A 21036-nucleotide genomic window follows, 5' to 3' on the forward strand; every position below is an offset into this window, starting at 1 on the left:
GAGGTTTCGGGCAGTGGAGTTTTATGGTAAAATTAGGCAGTTTCTGATGATTTATGGTAGCTTAGTTGGAGCTTTAGTGGCCGATTTTCATGGCCTCTATGGTGGTTTCATGGTGAATTGCAGGTGAGGTGAGGTTAGGTGGTTTACTCACGAAGAAGAGAGGCTAAGCTGTCGTTTCTCGGTTTTTTTCAAAGAAAAAAAAATTAGGCAGAAAAATTTTATTCACGCGCTCAAAAGTTTGTCAGCAAACACGACTATGTTACATCAGCAATATGTGTTTACTTGATCTACTTAATAGATATTTGAAGTATTTAAATGATAAATGGGTCAGTTGAGGTGATTGTTTGATAGTTATAGACAACTTAAATGGGAATTTATGTATTTCGCCTTTTATTATATATCATTTGTAATAACTTTTTTTGCACAGTCATAAAAGTATTTCCTTAAAATAGCTCTTTTTTTCTTAAATGATTTACATAGTTAACACTAACCATTTGGAGCACTAAGAGTGAATTTGGAAAAAAAGAGAATACATAATCCTTCTATTTTCTCAGAACGTGTGATAAAAAAAATCAATTCATCAAAACGGCTAATAATTGAGAATGGATGGAGTTACTTTAACTAATACTCCCTCTGTTCATTTTTTATTGTCTTCCTTTAAGAATAAATAAAAAAAATATATTTTACAAAAACTATCTTATTAAAGCTAGATTCACAAAATTTGATTAATCCTTAAATCAGTGCTAATTTGTTTCTTTAAATGCAGTGTTCCTTGATCAATATTCATTAAATTAACAACGGGATTCTGTAGATTTGTGTTTAAATATTAGTGCCCTCATCCTCGTGTCACACTATCTCTCTTTAATTTGAACCTATAAGAATAAAGAAAAAGATAAAAAGCTCTCTTTTTCTTACACATAAAAGCTTGCACTCTCTTCACCCCTAATCTTCTGTCCTCACTTCTCTCTCCTCTTATTTTCTCTCTCTCTAAAAGCAAAAGTAAGAAGAAGACAAACCCACTCTCAGATCCTTCCATTCTCCAACCCAGAAAAGGCTATAACAACATCAACCACACGCTCCACAAATGTTGCTTCTTCGTTCTTCTATTTCCATTTTCTCTTTTTAAATTTCATACAAATTCAAGTATATAAATAGCATTGGATTTTTACAAAAACATTTTTTTGTTTTGTTTTTGATTTGGGTAAATGAGGTGTAAAAAGCACCTTTCGGACCTGAGTAGCAGCGTCGGCGTCTGCGCTTCCTGCCTCCGTGAACGGCTCTTTGCGCTTATTGCCGCACAGGCCCAGGCCCAAGCCCAAGGTCAGGCCCGAGCTCACGTGCAGCAGCAGCTGTTTCACGAGGATCATCGGAAATCTGATAGCAATCCTCCGCCGCTGGTGTTTCCGCGCTCCGTTTCCCCGTATATTTCTCGCCGGAAATCTGATACGACGCCGTGGCAATTCCAGCACAATTCGCTTCCGTCTATTCCAGATCAAAGATTCTACAGTACTCCACAAGTGGGTCCCAACGGAACGGTAATTGCTGCTGGCCCTGGGCCTTATAAGAAGAAAGGTTATTTTAGATTTTTCTCGGGTCTGTTTAGATCCAGGACGGAGAAACTAGAGTCGAATCCTAGAGTTTCGAATTTCGGCGATGCTTGCCCGGCGTCGTCTTCTTCACCGTCGTGGTTCACTACGATGCTCTCCGGTCGTCGGAAAAAACAGGTACGCACGTTTTCTCTAGAAGAATCGACGATCGGAGGTCATCGGAGGACGTGTCGTAATCGCGATCGAGGAATGTCTCCAGCTCGATATTCAGAAGATGAGGAAGACGAGCATTGTTTCGGCGGATCGAGCGGGTACTCGTCGGAGTCATCGAAACAGACTCCGAGAAGAACACCGGCAGCTCAACATGGACGGCGAGGAAAATCGAGTCATAATCGGAACCTCACCGGGATGGCGTTTTGCTTGAGTCCTTTAGTGCGTGCGAGCCCGAGCAGAAATTGGAATCAGAAGGGAATGCCGCCGGAAATGATATTCTCCGGCGAGATAAGATTACCGGCGAAGCCTCAGCTTTCCACAGCGACTTCGTTTTGCAAGAACAGATCGAGGAAGCTTGCCGATTTCGGAAGGTTCAATCCCAACCATTGATTTCAGTGAACGTTGACATTTGACCAATTTGACGATCACGACCTCTACGACTGTGATCATATAAAAATGAAAGTACGGTTTTGCCCTTGTTTGTTTTTAGTTTTTTTTACCTTCTCATCAGTATTTTCTCTGTACAATTCCACTGCATACAAGAAAAAAATAATCAAAATATTTTATCTAGATATCTTTTCATTGTTTTCCCGATATTTAACTAGAATGGATTATCCGAATTACCCGACCCATTTACTTACATTGTCAAAGAACAAAACTTAGTGGATTGTGGTTGAGGAACATGGTGGATGGTGCTCCCCATTTAGATTTCAGCGTTAGGCAGGGTACAAGTTTTTTTGTTTTTGATGAGTGAATAGTGCAAGACCATGTGTAAAATTATGGGCTATATATAGTTGCCTTTGTTTTAGTAAAAAGATTGATATATTTATCTTGTTTTTGTTATAAAATGTATTAAAACACGAGCTTGAATGAAGCGATACTCATATTTAAACTTATATATGCGACTATAACTTGCTTGGGTGATGCGTAGTTGTTGATATATTTTTTCTTTTGCTTATGGGTATAATTTTATTCTGGTTTAACTATTTCTTTTCATCTAATTGGCTAGTAGAATATAATCTAGTTGCCCAAAAAAAACGTAAACTTCTTGTCTTTACTTTTTGTTAAAGAGTGGAAGGAAGAAGGTGGCAAAGGGAGTCGAATCCAAGGGAATATAATAAAGAAAAGAGGAGATATGAGGGGACCCTCAAAATTTAAGGTAGTGGGTGCCAAAAACATATGTATGTACAGCGTATACATATAAAGACATATACAAGAGTGAGTAAATGTATACCCACAAAACCAAAGTGCCATTAAAAATATTGAAATAATTAGTTAGGGGTAGTATTGAATAAATGAAAAGAGTAATGTACACTAACATTAATAACGTAGCTAGAGGGTCCCGTTAGAGAGAGCAGCAAATGTATTTAATGTTTGACTCTGACTTCACAGTTGCTGGTGGGCTCATTCCTTTACTCCACTATACCTACACATTAATATTGTATGTACTATTGGAGCTGAGACACTCATCTCAAAATTTTGCTGTTACCAACAAGTTGATAAAAAAAGAAGTTAGTGAAGAATTTAAGTCAGCATGTAAATTATTTTTGTAGTAACTACTAATGCTTGTGCTTGCCGTATGGTATACTGTCTATGTCACATCGGGGTAGATCCACGTGAAATGAGGCGGTATTATCCGATACTGTTTCACCGAAAAATCTTACGACATATATGTGGAAATACTGTTCGGATATTAATAAGATAAAGGAAGTGACACCACTTGACATATATTATTGCTTGGCATGTTGGTTAAGTTACTAATTTTATTATAAAAGAGTTTGAACCTCAACTAGATCATTTTATGGGCAAATAGGAGCCACTATTGTTAAACATTGTAGATAAGTAGAATTGAACTCATGAATTCTTCTAACTGAAAGATTCAACAAAACCAATAGATAAAGACTATTTCTTGTTAGATAATGTGATAATTAATAGTGTTATTTATTCTCCACTCTTCTATAAATAATGACACCGCTTACAAAAAATATACGTACACTCCTGTATTATACTAATTTCGGTGCGGCCCTTACTCGGACTGCTCTTTCTAAGTTGATTCTAGTCTAAAGCAGTGAGTGCATCTACGTCGTACTCATTATACATCTGCCTGAGATGGGCTAAAGGTGTATGTGGAACAACATAATCGACCAGTTGCTGCAATAATTCCCATAAGTAGCTTGATACAAATTGTTCTATATTGCATTACACTAAATTAGGCTACTAAACCAGAAAACAAATTTTAAAATAACTTTGTTAAAAACCGTATTTGATGAAATTCAATACGGCTGAGTCAAAGCTTCATTATGGCTATGGAGAGAACGGTTAGGAAAAGGAAAAAAAGGGAGTTACTTCAGGTCCAGGTTGGTGGCTAGTATTTTCTTTAAGATTACTAATAATTCGGTTTTGGCCACTCTTTTTATAAATAGTACTACTGTACATTGTTATAACTGCAATTTGAGAATTTGAGTACGGGCTAGGGTGTTTAGGTACCGACAGTTGAGATCTGGTTGTGGTTTTTCCTCCTTTTTTTTTATTTTTAATTTTCATAAATCATTACAGTTTAGTGTCTAATTACCATAAGTAACTATAATTTTCCTAATTACCATTCGTAACTACTGTTCAATTATTACCAGCTTGTTACTTGTATTCAAACGCGCAGTAAATAGAGCATGTATCAATTGTATTCGTTTGCGAAATGAATATAACATATATCAATTGTATTAGTTCGCATAACGAATACAACCTAGAGATAAGCAACTAAGTTACGAAAGCTTGTTGCTCTCTTGTACCAATTCAAAAAATTGATCTCTTATTTCAGTACTACAAATTTAAATGTAGCTACGAATAGTAATTTTCTAAAAGTATAACTATAAATCATAAATATAGTGTATACATCTGCTGTGTCGCGTAACTTTTTCTTTTAGTTTTGTTATTTTAAATAAGTCTGATTGCAAGGAAGTTGAAAAATTTACTTCACTTACTTTTTTTATTTGCTGATAATAGTTGGTTTACGAGCATCAATTTCGAGGACTTGATTTGGTTTCGGTAGTCTATTTGAATTATTTTGGAAGTATATCTAACTTTGGTTAGTCCAAAGTAAAAAATGCAACCGTTTAATAATATCAAACGATTAAAGTTTGTTCAAAAAGATCCAGTATAACAAGTACTAGTACAATTTGATTGTCATATTTTATAATTTTGACCTCAAAATCAACTTAGAACACTTAATTTATGCAAGGGAGTAACATAACATGTAATGGAAAGTGCATATATGCCAGTATTGTGCTGGATTTAAATTAGTTCAAATTTAAACTCGTGTGCATACAGCGAAGAGAGAAAAATTGAACTTCATAACGGATAATTGGTCTCTTTTATGAAAGAAAAAGGGGGAAAATGGAAAGGGAATGAGTTATCTTTTTGTTTACTGTGTTAGTGTTACTCAAGTTTCTTGACTAAAAAGAGCCCTAAATATTCTTATTCAAAATTTCACAAATCATAAGACGATGATTGAATTTGAAGGGTTGAAGGAAAGTTCTAACAAGGATGTACTTTGAATATGACTTTATTTTCCTTGCCCTTAGCTTGTTTGAATAAGCTCCTCTCTTTCATATTCCTCTTTTCTTTTCCATTTCCAGAGAAAAATGGAAACAGGAAGAAAGTTCGTTGTCACATTCTTTCCTAATTAAATACTATCATGGACCTTGAATTCATTTAGTTCAAAATTTGGGGACCATCGAAATAATTAGGTGTCATGCGGAAACTAGTAAAGTAAATATTGAACGATAAATAATCAGACAACAAAAAAGAAATATATCAAAAGATGCACAAATATTTAACGTGATTTGGTCAATTGACCTATGTCTATAGGGCGAGATGAATAATTCACTATATATAATATAGTACACAATACTGAGATAATAACCTCACAAAGAGGCAAACATAAGCGGCATGCTAACTCTTGTCTCACAAAATTCTCCCCCTAAACAAGACTTTCAAAGCCCTTACGACTACATTGTTGATGCTACTGAATAAGAAGGAAGGATCCTTAATTTATAAAAGTCAAAACCTTTTCTTCCAATAAAAAGAACTAGCCAAATATGGATCATATGTTTCCTTTCCTTCAAGAAATATGTAAGGAAGCCAAATATGATAAATATGTTGCCCTTCCTTCAAGAAATAGAAAAACCAAATATTGTAAGAAAATTAGGACAAGCACCTAACAATTCTCACTCTTGATATGATTTTTCTGACAAAATAAAATTGATCCATCATCTTCACCTAACCTTCTATAGGTCGCATCTCCAAATCTTCACCACAAAGTTTGTCTCAACGTAAGTAGTACTCCGACCAAATTTTTCAAATAAAATTTATGATCATTGTCAAATACGTTGCGGCTAGAACTAAACCCGCCTAGATGAACTTGTCTTGAACCTCGCTCTAATACCACCTATTAGACTAAAACGATTAAAAAGAATACTTTTAATATGATGTAACTCCGTCCGCACGATCTTCTCCCTTCCACAAGTTTACCAAAAGCACAGACGTATAGTTCGTATTACTCATGTGTTGATGTTCCAAGAGATAAAGATTTTACGTTCGTTCTCATGTGTGTTTTCTCTAGAATTTTGTCCCACTCGTATTGATAAATAATTTCTACTTATGTAGATAATATTATTAGTTTTGTTTCGGTTGTTTTGTTAGTTCTCAAATGTAACGTATTCATTTTTTGGATTGAGGTGTTTTACCACCTTTTTATAGAATTTAAATATAGTATACATTCCTTTTATTTTATAAGATAGCTTTTGACAGCTCTTAATTAGAACTTAAGGCGTTTATTTAACTTATATACCATATTGATAATAGTTGAAGAAAAACTAAAGTAAAAATTGAGAAGTTAATTGTTAAAAGGGAACATCATATTACATATTAAATCTTGGATACTTTAATATACTTCAATTTTCGTAAACGAATTTTTTATTATCAAAATAGATAATATGTATTAAATATTGAGACGTTTTTAAAAGAAGTAGTGTTATATAAATTGAAACGTAAAAATATACTCCTTTTCGGTTTAATAGAGTGTACAAAGCCAGATGGTACCACTTTGTTTTGCTTTGTGGTAAGTGAGAGAGATATAAATGGAGTGAGCTGTACTCATCCCTGTTTTAAATGGTTTAGTTCGACTTATTCATGAATCCAAATATTGCCAGACAATATGATTATTCAATTTTAAATCTCTCTAATCCAACAATAAATAAGTAAGAAAAATAAACAATTAAGCATATAAAAAAATGATTCATTAATCCCTCTCTTTATTTGTTTTTTCTTTAGGCATCCGATATCAGAAATTTACTGGCGCATGAACTAATTCAATCATTGTCGAGTAAGTTCACTAAAACGGATAAAGTATTTCCTAACTAGAGATTCTTGATTTCTAGGCTCAAAATCGTAACATATGATGATCAAAGGTGAAGAAATCCCGACCATCCTACTAATTCTCTCGTTGGTTACTTGATCCCATCTCATTATTTGATATACTCACTTTAATAGTGTGACTATTTATAGAAAAACTTGGCATAAGAGTATTCACACCCAAAAATGGCAAGAAATTTGACTAGAAAGTAGTTGTTTTTTGGGGAAGAGGGGAATAGATGGTTATATTCAAGGATATTTCTTGGACTCCACTAGTTAGAAACTTTTAGTGCTTGGAACTTTTCTAAGATGTGAACCTAATTTTGGTCTCTTTGTTCAGATGCAAGGGCTCTATACACATCTGTTGCAGTAGTTGTATAGGATTTTCTTTTGCTCTTTTTATACAATCATTTTTGTTGAAAATTTTGTAAGAAGTTGGTGGCTTTCTATTTGTCCTTATTACACTTGAATGTGTCACTTTCTTTCTTTTCTTCTCCGTTCATGAATACGTGATTTATATATAGTAATTCCCTATTTTATGAATTGATTCCACGACAATGTGATAATGGGGGTTGCTAAGGTTTTACTTAAAACACTGCGAAGTCTTATCGAACTCATGGCTCGAAAATTATTACTTTTTATATGTCTTTTATGAGGATATTTATGATTTTTTGATGTTCAATCGCGTCAAGGATTTTCGATTTATAAGTTTAGTATTTTCTAATTCTACAATTGATTGACAATTACATTTCTTTCTTTCTTTCTTTCCATGTCCTTTTGAATCTAATCCAAAACAGATTATTATAATATTGGGAAGAAATGAAAAGCCAAGTCAGATATGATCATTTGAATTACAGATGATGAGCCCAAATTCGATGGTCTTTTAGTTATTGATGTCCAGTTAAGTCTTCTCTACTTTTTTTAAATATTTTTTTCTAGGTTAAAAATAGAAGAATTAACCCAAATAGCTGTTCACCTAATCTCTTAAACTAAAAATAGCCGACAGATGTATAATATATAAATAATTCATATATAATATATGTATTACTGTGTATAATTAATGTATAATTTATGTATACCGGCTAGAAAAAGTAGATATTGAATCTGGACAATTATTTGTGTAACAATCTTAAAAATATAAAATTGATTTCATCAATCTTGATCAACCAAAACAAAAAAGAAAAGAACAGAAAATTGAACGAAAATATAAAAAAATCAAGCTTAGCCATAAATTAAAAACTTTAGACGTCATTTAGCAATGTCAATGTGTGTTGCATTTCCTTGATATTTTATACGATGTCACAAGGAAAAGTACGCCAACTTGAGTTGTATTTGTTAGAATGGAAAAATTTAGAGCAACATTTTTTAAATTTTCGTTGTTAAGACGTGCTACCTTTTGCATATCATTTATTATTTGTTGACCACTGGCTTAAATTCATGAAGACAGATCTAATTGAGATTTGATCTGAGTGATGTTTACATATTTTAATCCTTTTGCAACTATGTATCATTTACTTGATGTCAGTCAACATATGTAAGATCAAATTAATTTATTTTTTAATTATATTGGTGGTGTGAAATGAACCGCACTCAAAATAATTCAATTACCATGCTAATTATTTGTTTTTGTAATCCTTTGAGTTTTTGATTGGGGATATCATTGGTGAGTAACATATTATTTTTATTAATTAAATTTAGAATTGAAGCCGCTTTCTCCCCTATTTCATATATTTATTGAGTACCAAGTCATAGACTTTTTTTTATTTAATTTAAAATGCAAGCTATTTGAACTTATCCATGTGCAAAAAGAAAGTCGGGTAATAGTGACAAATGAAATATTGATAAAATTATCGATGTCAAACATGTAAAGTATTTACATGCAGCCATTTCGTATACAAATTATATCTTAGACCCCAACTCCTCAAGAAAAGTGGCAAAGTGAGCACAAGTGCAAATGTCAAATATAGCTGTAAGGAAAACTTGGAATTACGCTTGCTTAAATTTCCACACGCATTAATAATGTTCTTCCTTCGCATTTCATTAATTATCATTGACCATTTGCTGGAGTTTCTTTTTATTATGAATAAAAAGCTACGTGCACCACACACATTGATACTTGTCAAAATTTTGGTACACTTCTCACCCATGTAAATATAAAGAATATAAAATATTTATCCAATCAAACTTTTCAAAAGTCAACTATATGTAAGGGTTTACATTAAGCATGAATTGACAATTTGAAAAAGATGGTCCTGGAAAAAAAACTTTGCAAAAATGGTAACTTATTCGAGTAGCTAGGTTAAAATACAGAGAGAAATATTTTGTTCGTCAATGCAGGGAATTTAAATTTTCCTACAAGAAGATATGCAATTTCTTTATTCCTTTTGCTTGTTTAATTATGAAGCGTTTATCCTTTTAGATAGAACGATCAAAAAAGACTTTCTAATTGTAGATGAAGCGAGGGTTAATACATAAATTAATAGTTCAATGATTAACTCCTTCTTATAAAGTGTGAAGCGTATTATCCATAGCTACTTAAATTGAAAATTTATACCGATAATTAATTTCAAATTTACTTTGTAGTGCAAGGCACATATGGAATCCATCAACTCTAATAAATCCAATTTTAGTAAAATCTTTTGTCCAGTATTCAATCATTAGCTTTTCTAAGTTTATGTATTTTAGGTAAACAACCATTAACCGTCCATGTTACCACATATAAATATCTTTAGTTTACATTAATATGTGTTACTTATTTATTTCCATGATTCTTTGACCTCAACTTCAATTTTTATAACGTTAGCAGTTGGGGTCAGCTAAAAGAAATCGTCTAGGGATTTTTTTTCCTTATCTATTGGAATTTAAACCTCAATCTTTATAATTTTCATCTATTTTATAACTACTTCTTCACTCCCTTGCAAGCACTTTGATCCCAAGTCTGTAAAAGTAGCTGGCTTTGTCCATGCCAACAAAGTCTATTTGCCTCACATAATTATATCAATTGCACCATATTTATATTATTCACTTTCAATAGTAATGGCAACTCTATTTCTCTTAAGCTTTACACAAACACCCTTATTTATTAGTATTTTGTATGATTTTTGCATAGCGATTATTATCACATATCTACGCGCTTGGTGTCCTCCGAAATGCCACTCATTTTAATATTTTGCATTGTTAACCAAACTTTTAGCAATTTTAGACTTTCGTCATGTATAAATTAAATTCTTTTTTTTTTTTTATAGTAAAATGATCCTTTGAACCTAAGTTTGTATGAGTAGGTGGCTTTGTCCACAACAATAAGTGTGTTTGTCAACGTAATCATAGCAATAACACTATGATTCACTCTCTTATTTTGGGACAAACAGTTAACCACTTTCTACTCATGTTTTTACAACAAAAGCCAGCCCTTCCTTAGCTATTATTTTGGGACAAACAGTTAACCACTAGAGTTGACATATTTTACCTATTATGAGTTTTGGTAATGTTTCTGAACTTTTGTGTTATGACTAATGCTCAGCATGTTAAGTTTCCCATGTTCAACTAAGTGATTGCTTGTCAACTATTGTAGACTATGCCCACTAGCCTATTTGTTATGTTGTTTGTGATCATACCTTTACTAGGCTCTCATGTTAGAACTTTCATGTGAAAACTACTATTTCACTTGTTCCTGTCTTTGATTCTGCTAGACCTTCATGTTAAAACTCTTATGTCTAAAGTCCTTCAGGCTAATTCTGGATCATGCTTTACGTTAAAACTCTCTTTGGAGTGGTTTGCTAGCTTATGATTCTCAATCCTATCATTTTGAACTTGTTTTTGGAAATACAACACGAGTCTACCTTATTTCGTGTAATGATGTCTTTGTGACTTAGTATATAGCTATCACTTGTATGGTTAGTTTGGCATTCATTTGGGCCTACTAGGTATGTGAAGAGTAAGGTTGTTTAAGGCCCATAAATATCATTCGGTTATTCTATATTGGGCATGTATTTATTCTATTGGGCTTGTAGTTATTTCCTTCTATAGTTAGTCATATTTGGGTTTGTACTATTTCATTTGGGCCTATAATAATTTGTAATAACGAATAATGGAGAATTAATGAAAAGGAGGTTGGGGTATTTTAGTGCTTGTATAAAACGGTTGAAAACATGCCTATAGGGTCTATGTGTTACATTTGTTATTTCGTTCAGCATGCCTTATTTGTTATTTCGTTTAGTGTGTTGCACACTAATAGAAATCATGCCTATAGGAATTATGCACACCTCACTTGTATATTCTTCAAGCATGTTAGTCCAAGTATTTGCCATATTCGTTTCTATGTTACTACTGTACATTTAGACAGCATGCCTATATGATGTAATAACATATGCTTTGTTAATCTAGATACCATGCCTATAGGACTCCAACTAATCAATTGGTTAATCGCTTCTATTGCTTTTAGTATACTGCCCATCTAGATATCATGACTATAGGATTTTACTCAACTAATCAATTACTTTGTTACTTCGTCGCACTGCCACACTTAGACGACATGCCTATAGGGATAAAGTATATAAAATCAATTTTAGTTGTTAACTACTAGAAATCCTACCTATAAGACACTGTCACCTGCCTAAGAAACATGTCTATAATATCAGCACTGGTAATTCAGAATACTTGGAACGTTTCACTGCCTCATTGCGCAGACAATTAGAGATCATGCCTATAAGACCTGCAATGCTTTAATCTGCCTATGCGCTAGTCTAAAGCTGCAGTACTGCTTGTACGATACTAGAAATCAGAATCACTTAGAAACCATGCCTATAGGACTTAACGACTCTAATACGTCTTAATTTTGAAACTGTCTACTGCATAACCTGAAATCTGTTTGCGTGCCTTTGTTGCTACGTGTGGAGACTAACATGAGTCGCTCATTGCTATTATGTGCAGTCCTATTTGTTTTGAATGTGTGACTAGTTTTATAATTTTGAGTAACCTAAGTAAAGTCTAGAGCCACCTAAATAATAGGTCCAAAGCCTCCTGGACCATAGGCATGAGACAGGTAGTGCACGCATAAGACACGACCTAGAATTGAATTAGAGCGCCTTTAGATAAGCAACTTTAACATAGTAATCGGGTAGCAGGAGATGATAGTCTGTGCCCGCTGAATAATATGAGCAACCCTTGACTCAAGGGAATTATGAAGTATTATTTATGTTGCATGGAAAAATCAATTTTAGTTGTTAACTACTAGAAATCCTACCTATAAGACACTGTCACCTGCCTAAGAAACATGTCTATAATATCAGCACTGGTAATTCAGAATACTTGGAACGTTTCACTGCCTCATTGCGCAGACAATTAGAGATCATGCCTATAAGACCTGCAATGCTTTAATCTGCCTATGCGCTAGTCTAAAGCTGCAGTACTGCTTGTACGATACTAGAAATCAGAATCACTTAGAAACCATGCCTATAGGACTTAACGACTCTAATACGTCTTAATTTTGAAACTGTCTACTGCATAACCTAAAATCTGTTTGCGTGCCTTTGTTGCTATGTGTGGAGACTAACATGAGTCGCTCATTGCTATTATGTGCAGTCCTATTTGTTTTGAATGTGTGACTAGTTTTATAATTTTGAGTAACCTAAGTAAAGTCTAGAGCCACCTAAATAATAGGTCCAAAGCCTCCTGGACCATAGGCATGAGACAGGTAGTGCACGCATAAGACACGACCTAGAATTGAATTAGAGCGCCTTTAGATAAGCAACTTTAACATAGTAATCGGGTAGCAGGAGATGATAGTCTGTGCCCGCTGAATAATATGAGCAACCCTTGACTCAAGGGAATTATGAAGTATTATTTATGTTGCACGGGGTGATCTTTTAGGCAAAAAAACTCAGGATCCCCCTTTTATGTTTGCTATGCACGCTTAGTTATTAAATATAGACCAATCAAGTTGTACCTCTGAAGACTTGTGTTTATTCATCTAATTATCATCCGATTTCTTGCGCGTCCATAAATATGACCTTTTAACTTCGTGTCTTCCTTCATTTATGTGATCGCTTAGGACAGTTTTGATTTATAATCCGCATAAGTGTAAACTTAGGCTCGAAGAGTACCTAACACCTTCTCTTTGAGGTAATTTGATCCATTACCCAATCTTTGGTAACACAGACTAGTTAAAATGGAGTTATTTGCAAATTGGTGCCCTAACACACCTTAAAATTGTTAGGTGGCGACTCTCCTCTTTTAATACCCATTTAAAAGAGTTGTCACACGTTGAAATCTGCTTTCGCGAGAAAATGGGGTGCGATAGCATGGCGACTCTGCTGGGGATTTACACTTAGGCTCTTACCATAACGAAGTTACCTTATGTGAATTATTTTCCTTATTTGTCTAAATTGCTATGACATGCATGTCCCTTCCCTTATTTGTTTAAATTGCTATGACATGTACATCCCTTCCCTTATTTCCCTTATTTATTTAAATTGCTATGACATGCACATCTCTTCCATTATTTTTCTTTATTTGTTTAAATTGATTTGACATGCACATCCCTTCCCCTATTTTCCTTATTTGTTTAAATTACTATAATATGAACATCGCCTCCCTGTTTACCTTTATTGCTATGACATGTATGACCTCTCTCCGTTTCCTTCATCTTGTCTAAGACTGCTATATTATTACTCTATTATCCCCATTTCCCTATTTTTACGTTCTCACACATTTTAATGAGTTAAACTGACTTCTCTTTTTTGTCTTTCTTTTCTTTTCTCTTTTGTTCCAACTCATGTTCATCTTTAGCATATTATTTACTGTTTTATGCACTTTTATCATGCAAATACTTGACAACATGTTACTATTTCTGCATAAAGCATGCTCCACATCATACTTTACTCGTGCTTATTATCAACATAGTGGCGCTTGATGAGTGTCCGTGCTCTCCTGAAAATACCCTTTTAAACCGGAAAGGCTTACTTACGGTAGACTAGTCGATCAATAGTGCAATCGACGGTCCCGTGCCTTTCCCTCTCAAGTTGTCCACTTGAGAGTAACATTCAACCAAATAGGGAACTGATCAAGGTTGCCCTCTTTGCCAGAGAATAGGTAATCTGCCCTCTTTTTCAGAGAATCACACTCCAAGTGTTTTTCTGAAAATGTTGGGTTTTAAAAAAAATGATGAGTCGGTATGTCTGAAGAAATCATACATCCCCTTTGAATTTCTCTATGAGCATTATGGGCATAGCAAGTCATATCGCCTTCATCATGAGGAGCTAGCCATTACCTCTTTAGGATGGGTGCACCGTCGAGTTTATGTTTTCATAGTCTATTTTGTGGTTGGAGGACGACATAGTTGGGGACATCAAACCAGGAGTTAATATGAAGGATAAGATCATAGATGAGGTTGCTGAATTACAAGTGAAGTACAAGAGGCTACGCAAAAGGGTGTTCGAGTCCGAATCTAAGCATCTGGAACAACATAAAGTAAACATAGAGGCAATAAGGGATGTAAGGAGATTGCCAATAAGTCGACAGAAAGGTTAGAATACTTGGAGAAAGGATTGATGGATCTAGAAGGGAAGATGAGAAATAGGCTTTGGGATTGTCAAGATAGACGATGATGAAGGAGGGAAGCTGGCCAAGGCTTATTTTCTACTGGACATGCATGATCTGGGGAACATAATTTATGGGGCCAAGAGAGCCAAGCATGGAGAAGGTCCTTCAGGGACCAAGTAAATTAGAAAAAAATGTCCTTTACTACTTTCTAGATTAGATTTCGATGTAATAAGGCTTGATGCCATTAGTGACTTTATTATTATTGTTAATTTAGTGGAATATTGATTTGGCTTATTTTCGCACTAATGGAATGAGGCAAATGTTGGCATGAATTTTCTCCAAGTCTATGTGTTGCTTAGGCCTACCTCGGGTACAATGAGGTCCCTAAAATTAGGACGTGAATTATTGCATGACCTTATGTGATACATGTTTAAATATTGCAAACACTCTTTTACTTCGTCTTACTGACTTGGTTACCTTTTATTTTTATTTTCTTTTGATTATTCCCATTCCCAAAGGTTGGTTCGTGCATACTGGTATCATCAGCATACCACACTAGATCCATAGGTCCTCCACCTAGCGATCCAAAAAAATAGGCAAAGGCAAAGGAAAAATGTATGATTTAAGTGGTATTCAAAAGAAAGCATATTGTTGTGGACGGGATATGAACCGGGCAAGGGTCTTGGCCGAAAGCTTCAGGGGATCACAGAACCCATATGACCGCAGTATCATGGCATGACCTTTGGGCTCGGGTATGAATATACAGTGCAAGAATATCTGGATTGGACACCTATGTGGCACGCTAATAACTATCTATTGGAACAACCCATACAACCGCTGCATCAAACATTCCGCGAGACTAACATGATTTGGGGATCCGAGGAAGACAAAATTTTGGCCGATATGAGGAAACTATTTCTGAACGAGGAGGACATGGGCTACAGTGCAATTTTAGAGGATGAGGAGGAGACCTTACTATTCAGACAGTGGGAGAAGGAGTTGTTCTCAAGAGTTGGACCGATGCACCATCCCGGGCTTGCTGAGTACCTGGATAGCCTGACAGAATTAACATGACTTGTTTTTCAATTGTTTTTGAGCATTTAAGATATTTTCAGTATTTTGTTTTGAAAAAATTACTCAAACTATCGAGTCCTACTTGTTGACAAAATTAAGCTTTATTAATGCATTATTGCTTTTGTAATTATTATTAGCTTTCTACATTCTTTTTAGCATAATTATTACATATCCTGATGAACCTATGACTGTGACATGTAATGAGACAACGCAACATAAGGACAGTGATTCGGAAGATTTGGAAGATGATATAATACCTGAGGAAATTATCAAAGAAGTAGATAATTTTGAGAACAAACCAAAGTCCAACTTGGGGGAAACTGAGGCAGTTAACTTAGGGGATTCTGAAACAGTCAAAGAAACTCGCATAAGAATTCATCTATCACCTTCAGAGAAGGAAGAGTATATCTGGTTTCTAAAGGAATATGAGGATATTTTCGCATAGTCCTACGACGACATGACTGGGTTAAGAACATCCATAGTAGCTCACAAGCTACCGACCAACCCTATGTGTCTGCCGGTAAAGTAGAAGCTTAGAAAATTCAAGCCAGATATGAGTCTGAAAATAAAAGAGGAGGTTACCAAGAAAATCAAAGCCCAGGTTCTTCGAGTGTTCGAATACCCGACCTGGTTAGCCAACATTGTGCCGATTCTAAAGAAAGATGGGAAAGTCAAAGTGTGTGTTGACTATCGAGACCTGAACAGAGCAAGTCCTAAGGATGACTTCCCGTTCGCTAACATACTCATATTGATCGACAACTGCATACATGAACTCTAATCCTTTGTGGTTTGCTTCGCAGGATATCACCGGATTTGGATGGATAAGGAGGACGCCGAAAAGATAGCCTTTATCACACCATGGGGGATATACTGTAACAAAATGATGCCATTTGGTTTGAAAAATATTGGGTCCACCTATATGAGGGACATGACGACTCTTTTCTACGACATGATACACAAGAAAATAGAGGTTTACGTGGATGATGTTATCATCAAATCCAAAAGGAGTTCAGACCATATAATAGACCTGAAGAAGTTTCTCGACTTCAAAAATACAATTTGAAGTTGAACCCCGCAAAATGTGCCTTCGGAGTCCCTACTGGGAAGTTGTTGGGTTTCCTCATTAGCCGCCATGGCATTGAGCTAGAACCGTCGAAAATCAAGGCTATTCAGAACTTGCCATCGCCAAAGAACAAGAAAGACGTGATGAGTTTTCTAGGATGCCTCAATTATATCAGCCATTTTATAGCACAATCAATAGTGATATGTGAGTCGGTCTTCAAGATGCTGAGGAAAGATGTTGCGATAAATTGGACCAAAGAATGCCAGAAAGCCTTCAACATGATGAAACCCGAAGGAAAGAGCAGGCGATATACTATATGAGTAAGAAGTTTACACTTAACGAGGCCAGGTATTCTTTGCTTGAGCTCACCTGCTGTGCTTTGACATGGATAGCTGAGAAGTTGAGACATTATTTCTGCGCGTACACTACCTAACTCATATCAAGGATGGACCCGCTGAAGTACATCTTTCAGAAACCCATGCCTACATGCAAGTTAGCAAAGTGGAAGATATTTCTAAGTGAGTTCGACATCATTTATGTGACTCAGAAGACAGTCAAGAGGCATGCATTGGACGATCACTTGGTAGAGAACCCCATGGACGGAGAATACGAACCATTTAAGACGTATTTTCCCGATGAGGAAGTGTCATTTATAGGAGAAGATATTGCCGAACCATATGACGGTTGGAGAATATTTTTCGACGGAGTGACAAACTTCAAGGCAGTGGGAATCAGAGTTGTTTTAGTATCAGAGACTGGTCAACATTATCCGATATCTACAAAACTCAAGTTCCCATACACCAACAATATAGCAGAATATGAGGCATGTATATTGGGACTCAGGTTGGCCATCGACATGAACGTTCAACAGTTGCCGGTAATCAAAGATTTTGATCTATTAGTACACCAGGTACTAGGAAAATAAGCTACCAAGAGCACTAAAATATTGCCATACTTGTACTATGCACAAGAGTTGATTAAGAGGTTCACAAAGATAGAATTCAAACATGTTCCAAGGATTCAGAATGAGTTCGCAGATGCTTTAGCCACTTTGTCTTCCATGATACAATATCCAGACAAGAATTTCATCGATCCTATCCCAATAGAAATTCGTAAGAAGCCAGCTTATTATGCTCATGTTGAAGAAGAGTTTGACGAAAATCCATGGTTCCACGATATCAAAGAATACTTAGAGAAAGGAGAATACCCATAGAATGCTACACACACTCAGAAGTGCATGCATCAAAGATTGGCCAACCATTTCTTTCAGAGTGAAGGAATTCTGTATAGAAGGACTGCTGATTTGGGATTGTTGTGATATGTCGATGCCAAGGAGGCATCTAGATTTCTCGAAGAAATACATACCGGAACTTGCGGACCTCACATGAACGGTTTTATTTTGGCCAAGAAGATATTAACAACAACGTATTTATGGATGACCATGGAGACATACTGCATTAAATATGTTCAAAAGTGTCACCAATGCTAGATACATGCCGATATGATATGAGTGCCGCCCAACAAGCTCAATGCAATGAGTTCACCCTGGCCTTTCTCTGCTTGGGTCATGGATATCATCGGACCAATTGAACCCGCTGCTTTAAATGGAAACAGGTTTATCTTAGTGGCTATAGATTAATTTACAAAATGGGTTGAAGTCACTTCCTATAAGGTTGTGACTAAGAAGGTTGTAGCAGACTTTGTCTAGGATCATATTGTTTGTCAATTTGGAGTACCCGAGTCAATCATTATTGACAATGCTGCCCATCTCAACAGTGATATAATGAAAGCTATGTGTGAAACATTCAAGATCAAGCATCGAAACTCTATAGCGTACATACCACAGGTTAGTGGAACCGTAGAGGCCTTTAACAAGAGCATCAAGAAGATATAAAGGAAAATGGTGAATAACTACAAGCAATTGCACGAGAAGCTACCATTTTCTTTGCTCGGGTACCACACCATAATTCGTATGTCAACTGGCGCAACCCCATATCTACTCGTCTATGGTACCGAAGCTGTTATTCCAGCCGAAGTGGAGATTCCTTCCTTTAGAATCATACAAGAGGCCGAGCTCAACGTCGCAGAATGGATATGGAGTCGGTATGATGAGCTGGCTTTCATCGATGGTAAGAGGATGAACACAGTGTATCACGGTCAACTCTACCAGAATAGAATGGCAAGGGCTTTCAACAAAAAGCTTAGATCGAGGCAATTCACACCGGGGCAATTGGTGCAGAAATAGATCTTCTCTCATCAGGATGAAGCAAAGGGGAAATTCTCGCCCAACTGGAAAGGCCCTTACATGCTTCATCGAGTGCTGACAGGATGAGCGCTTATACTTGCAGAGATGGATGGAGAAATATTGCCAAAACCTATCAATTTAGACGTAGTTAAGAGATATTATGTTTAAGACTATGTTTGCACTTTGTATTTAATGTAACCTGAACTACGCTTGACCTAATTCCCGTTTAAGAGGGTATACATAATAAGTTGGCTTTTTAACCAATGTCTCTTGGCGCTTTTATAGGATTTTATGCCCCATTTATTGGGAAACAAGTGACTAATTATGCTTTGAATGGCTCGATTTCAGGTAATAAAGCTTTGAGTATGCTTAGAGAATGGAAAGGAATCAAAAATATAAAGAAAAGACTAAGTCCAAGTGAAAAATGGAAGAAAAGTTTAAGTTTGAGCTGAAGACCCTGCGTAGCCTTGTACAGGCAAACTTGCGTAGGCTATGTAGAGGAAGACCTGAGAAGTAAAACTTTAAGGACATTCTATTTTTTCCTACGGAAACTTGCATAGGCTACGCAGATATCTTACGTAGAGGAAAAAAAGCTGAAGTATTCAGACTTGCGTAGGCTATGCAATTAGCCTACGCCCATGCATCCAGCCTACGCAATTGACCGAATGGCAATTTTGTCCAGTCGTGGGACTTTGTATAAATAGCTATTTTAAGTCATTCTAGGGTATCTTTTTGGCAAGAATACTTTGTGCAACAGCTTTTGGGATTCTTCTTTGGGGATTTTGGGTGACTTCACCATTGTTCTATACAATCTTTCTTTCCTCTTTAGCTATTATGTTTAGTTTTTCATCTCTTTTTGTATTCTCCTTTATTAATATGTCTAGCTAAGTTTATTAAGCTAGAACTGTGAACCCTAAGTGTGGTTATGCTTTTGGGTTATTAATATAAATTCAAATTTTGATTAATCTTTGTGTTATCCAATTACTCCGTGCTTTATTGATTGATTTTGTGGTTGCAAACACTAAATCCATACCTATTTTGCTTGTTCTAGCTTGGAAGAGTAGAACTTAGCTTAGGTATAAAGTAATTAGCAAGGAATTAAATGGGTTAACCATTTGATTAATGAAATCTAGCTAGGAATAATGTGATTTCTACTTGGGCTAATCAATTGCTTATCATTGAGCCTTAGTTGTCTTGGAAGAGCAACTTGGGGTAGAAACCTCTTAAGTGTTGGAAGTCATTAAGTTGGTAGAATAGAAATTGAGGTCATAACACATGCTTAATTAACTAGAATTGATGATTTGTGTACCCAAAAGCATAGCCTACACGAAGGGAAGCAATCCTAGCACCTTTCTCTTATTTTGTTATAACTACGTCTTATTTGCACTCTACTTATTTGATAGAATTCCTTAGTTAAACTTTAGTAGTAATTATAGACATAATTGAACAACCACTCTTTGTTTGAAGATTGCATTAAGAATCATCGAGTTTGCATGCATTTGGACACTCTAACACACACCTACTCCTTGTGGGATTCAACCCCAACCTTTGTTGGGTTTATTATTGCTAACGGACCTGCTACTTTCAAATAGAGAGTAGGCTTAGATGTCATCAATTTTTGCCGCCGTTGCCGGGGAGTACGGTGTTCTTGTGTTATTTTGTTATTGTGTGTTTTCTTGAGTTCTTATCTTTTCTTAGTGATACTTTGATTCGTGTGTGCTTGTTGTAGGTTACCAATGGCGAACAACAATGACCTTGGTGATTTGCCTTGTGGGGCCTTTGATGAAGATATGGTAGATTAAGAAACGACTCCAGTTCAAGGAAATCGGCGTGGTTGAGGTCAAAACCAACACCAACCTCCGCCGCATCCACCATCACCTCCACATGGCCAACTGGCTCAACAATATGCCACACTAAATGATGGCTATGCAAGTACAATTGTCTCC

The 21036-nt window shown here is 35.7% G+C and overlaps 3 protein-coding genes across 3 annotated transcripts; all 3 read left to right on the forward strand.

Moving 5' to 3' along the window:
* The first annotated feature begins 886 nt into the window (after positions 1–886).
* Positions 887–2332, forward strand: LOC104099002 (uncharacterized). Its single transcript, XM_009605864.4, has one exon. It carries the CDS (start codon positions 1206–1208, stop codon positions 2148–2150), a length of 945 nt encoding a protein of 314 aa, XP_009604159.1. The 5' UTR covers positions 887–1205; the 3' UTR covers positions 2151–2332.
* Positions 2333–17290: 14958 nt separating this feature from the next.
* Positions 17291–18058, forward strand: LOC138898012 (uncharacterized). Its single transcript, XM_070184059.1, has 2 exons — positions 17291–17755; positions 17870–18058. Exons 1-2 carry the CDS (start codon positions 17291–17293, stop codon positions 18056–18058), a joined length of 654 nt encoding a protein of 217 aa, XP_070040160.1.
* Positions 18059–18745: 687 nt separating this feature from the next.
* Positions 18746–20892, forward strand: LOC138898060 (uncharacterized). Its single transcript, XM_070184105.1, has 2 exons — positions 18746–19056; positions 20820–20892. The coding sequence occupies exons 1-2, from the start codon at positions 18746–18748 to the stop codon at positions 20890–20892; spliced, it is 384 nt and encodes a 127-aa protein (XP_070040206.1).
* Positions 20893–21036: the final 144 nt, after the last annotated feature.

This window comes from Nicotiana tomentosiformis, chromosome 1 (genome assembly GCF_000390325.3).
Source record: "Nicotiana tomentosiformis chromosome 1, ASM39032v3, whole genome shotgun sequence".
Lineage (NCBI taxonomy): Eukaryota > Viridiplantae > Streptophyta > Magnoliopsida > Solanales > Solanaceae > Nicotiana > Nicotiana tomentosiformis.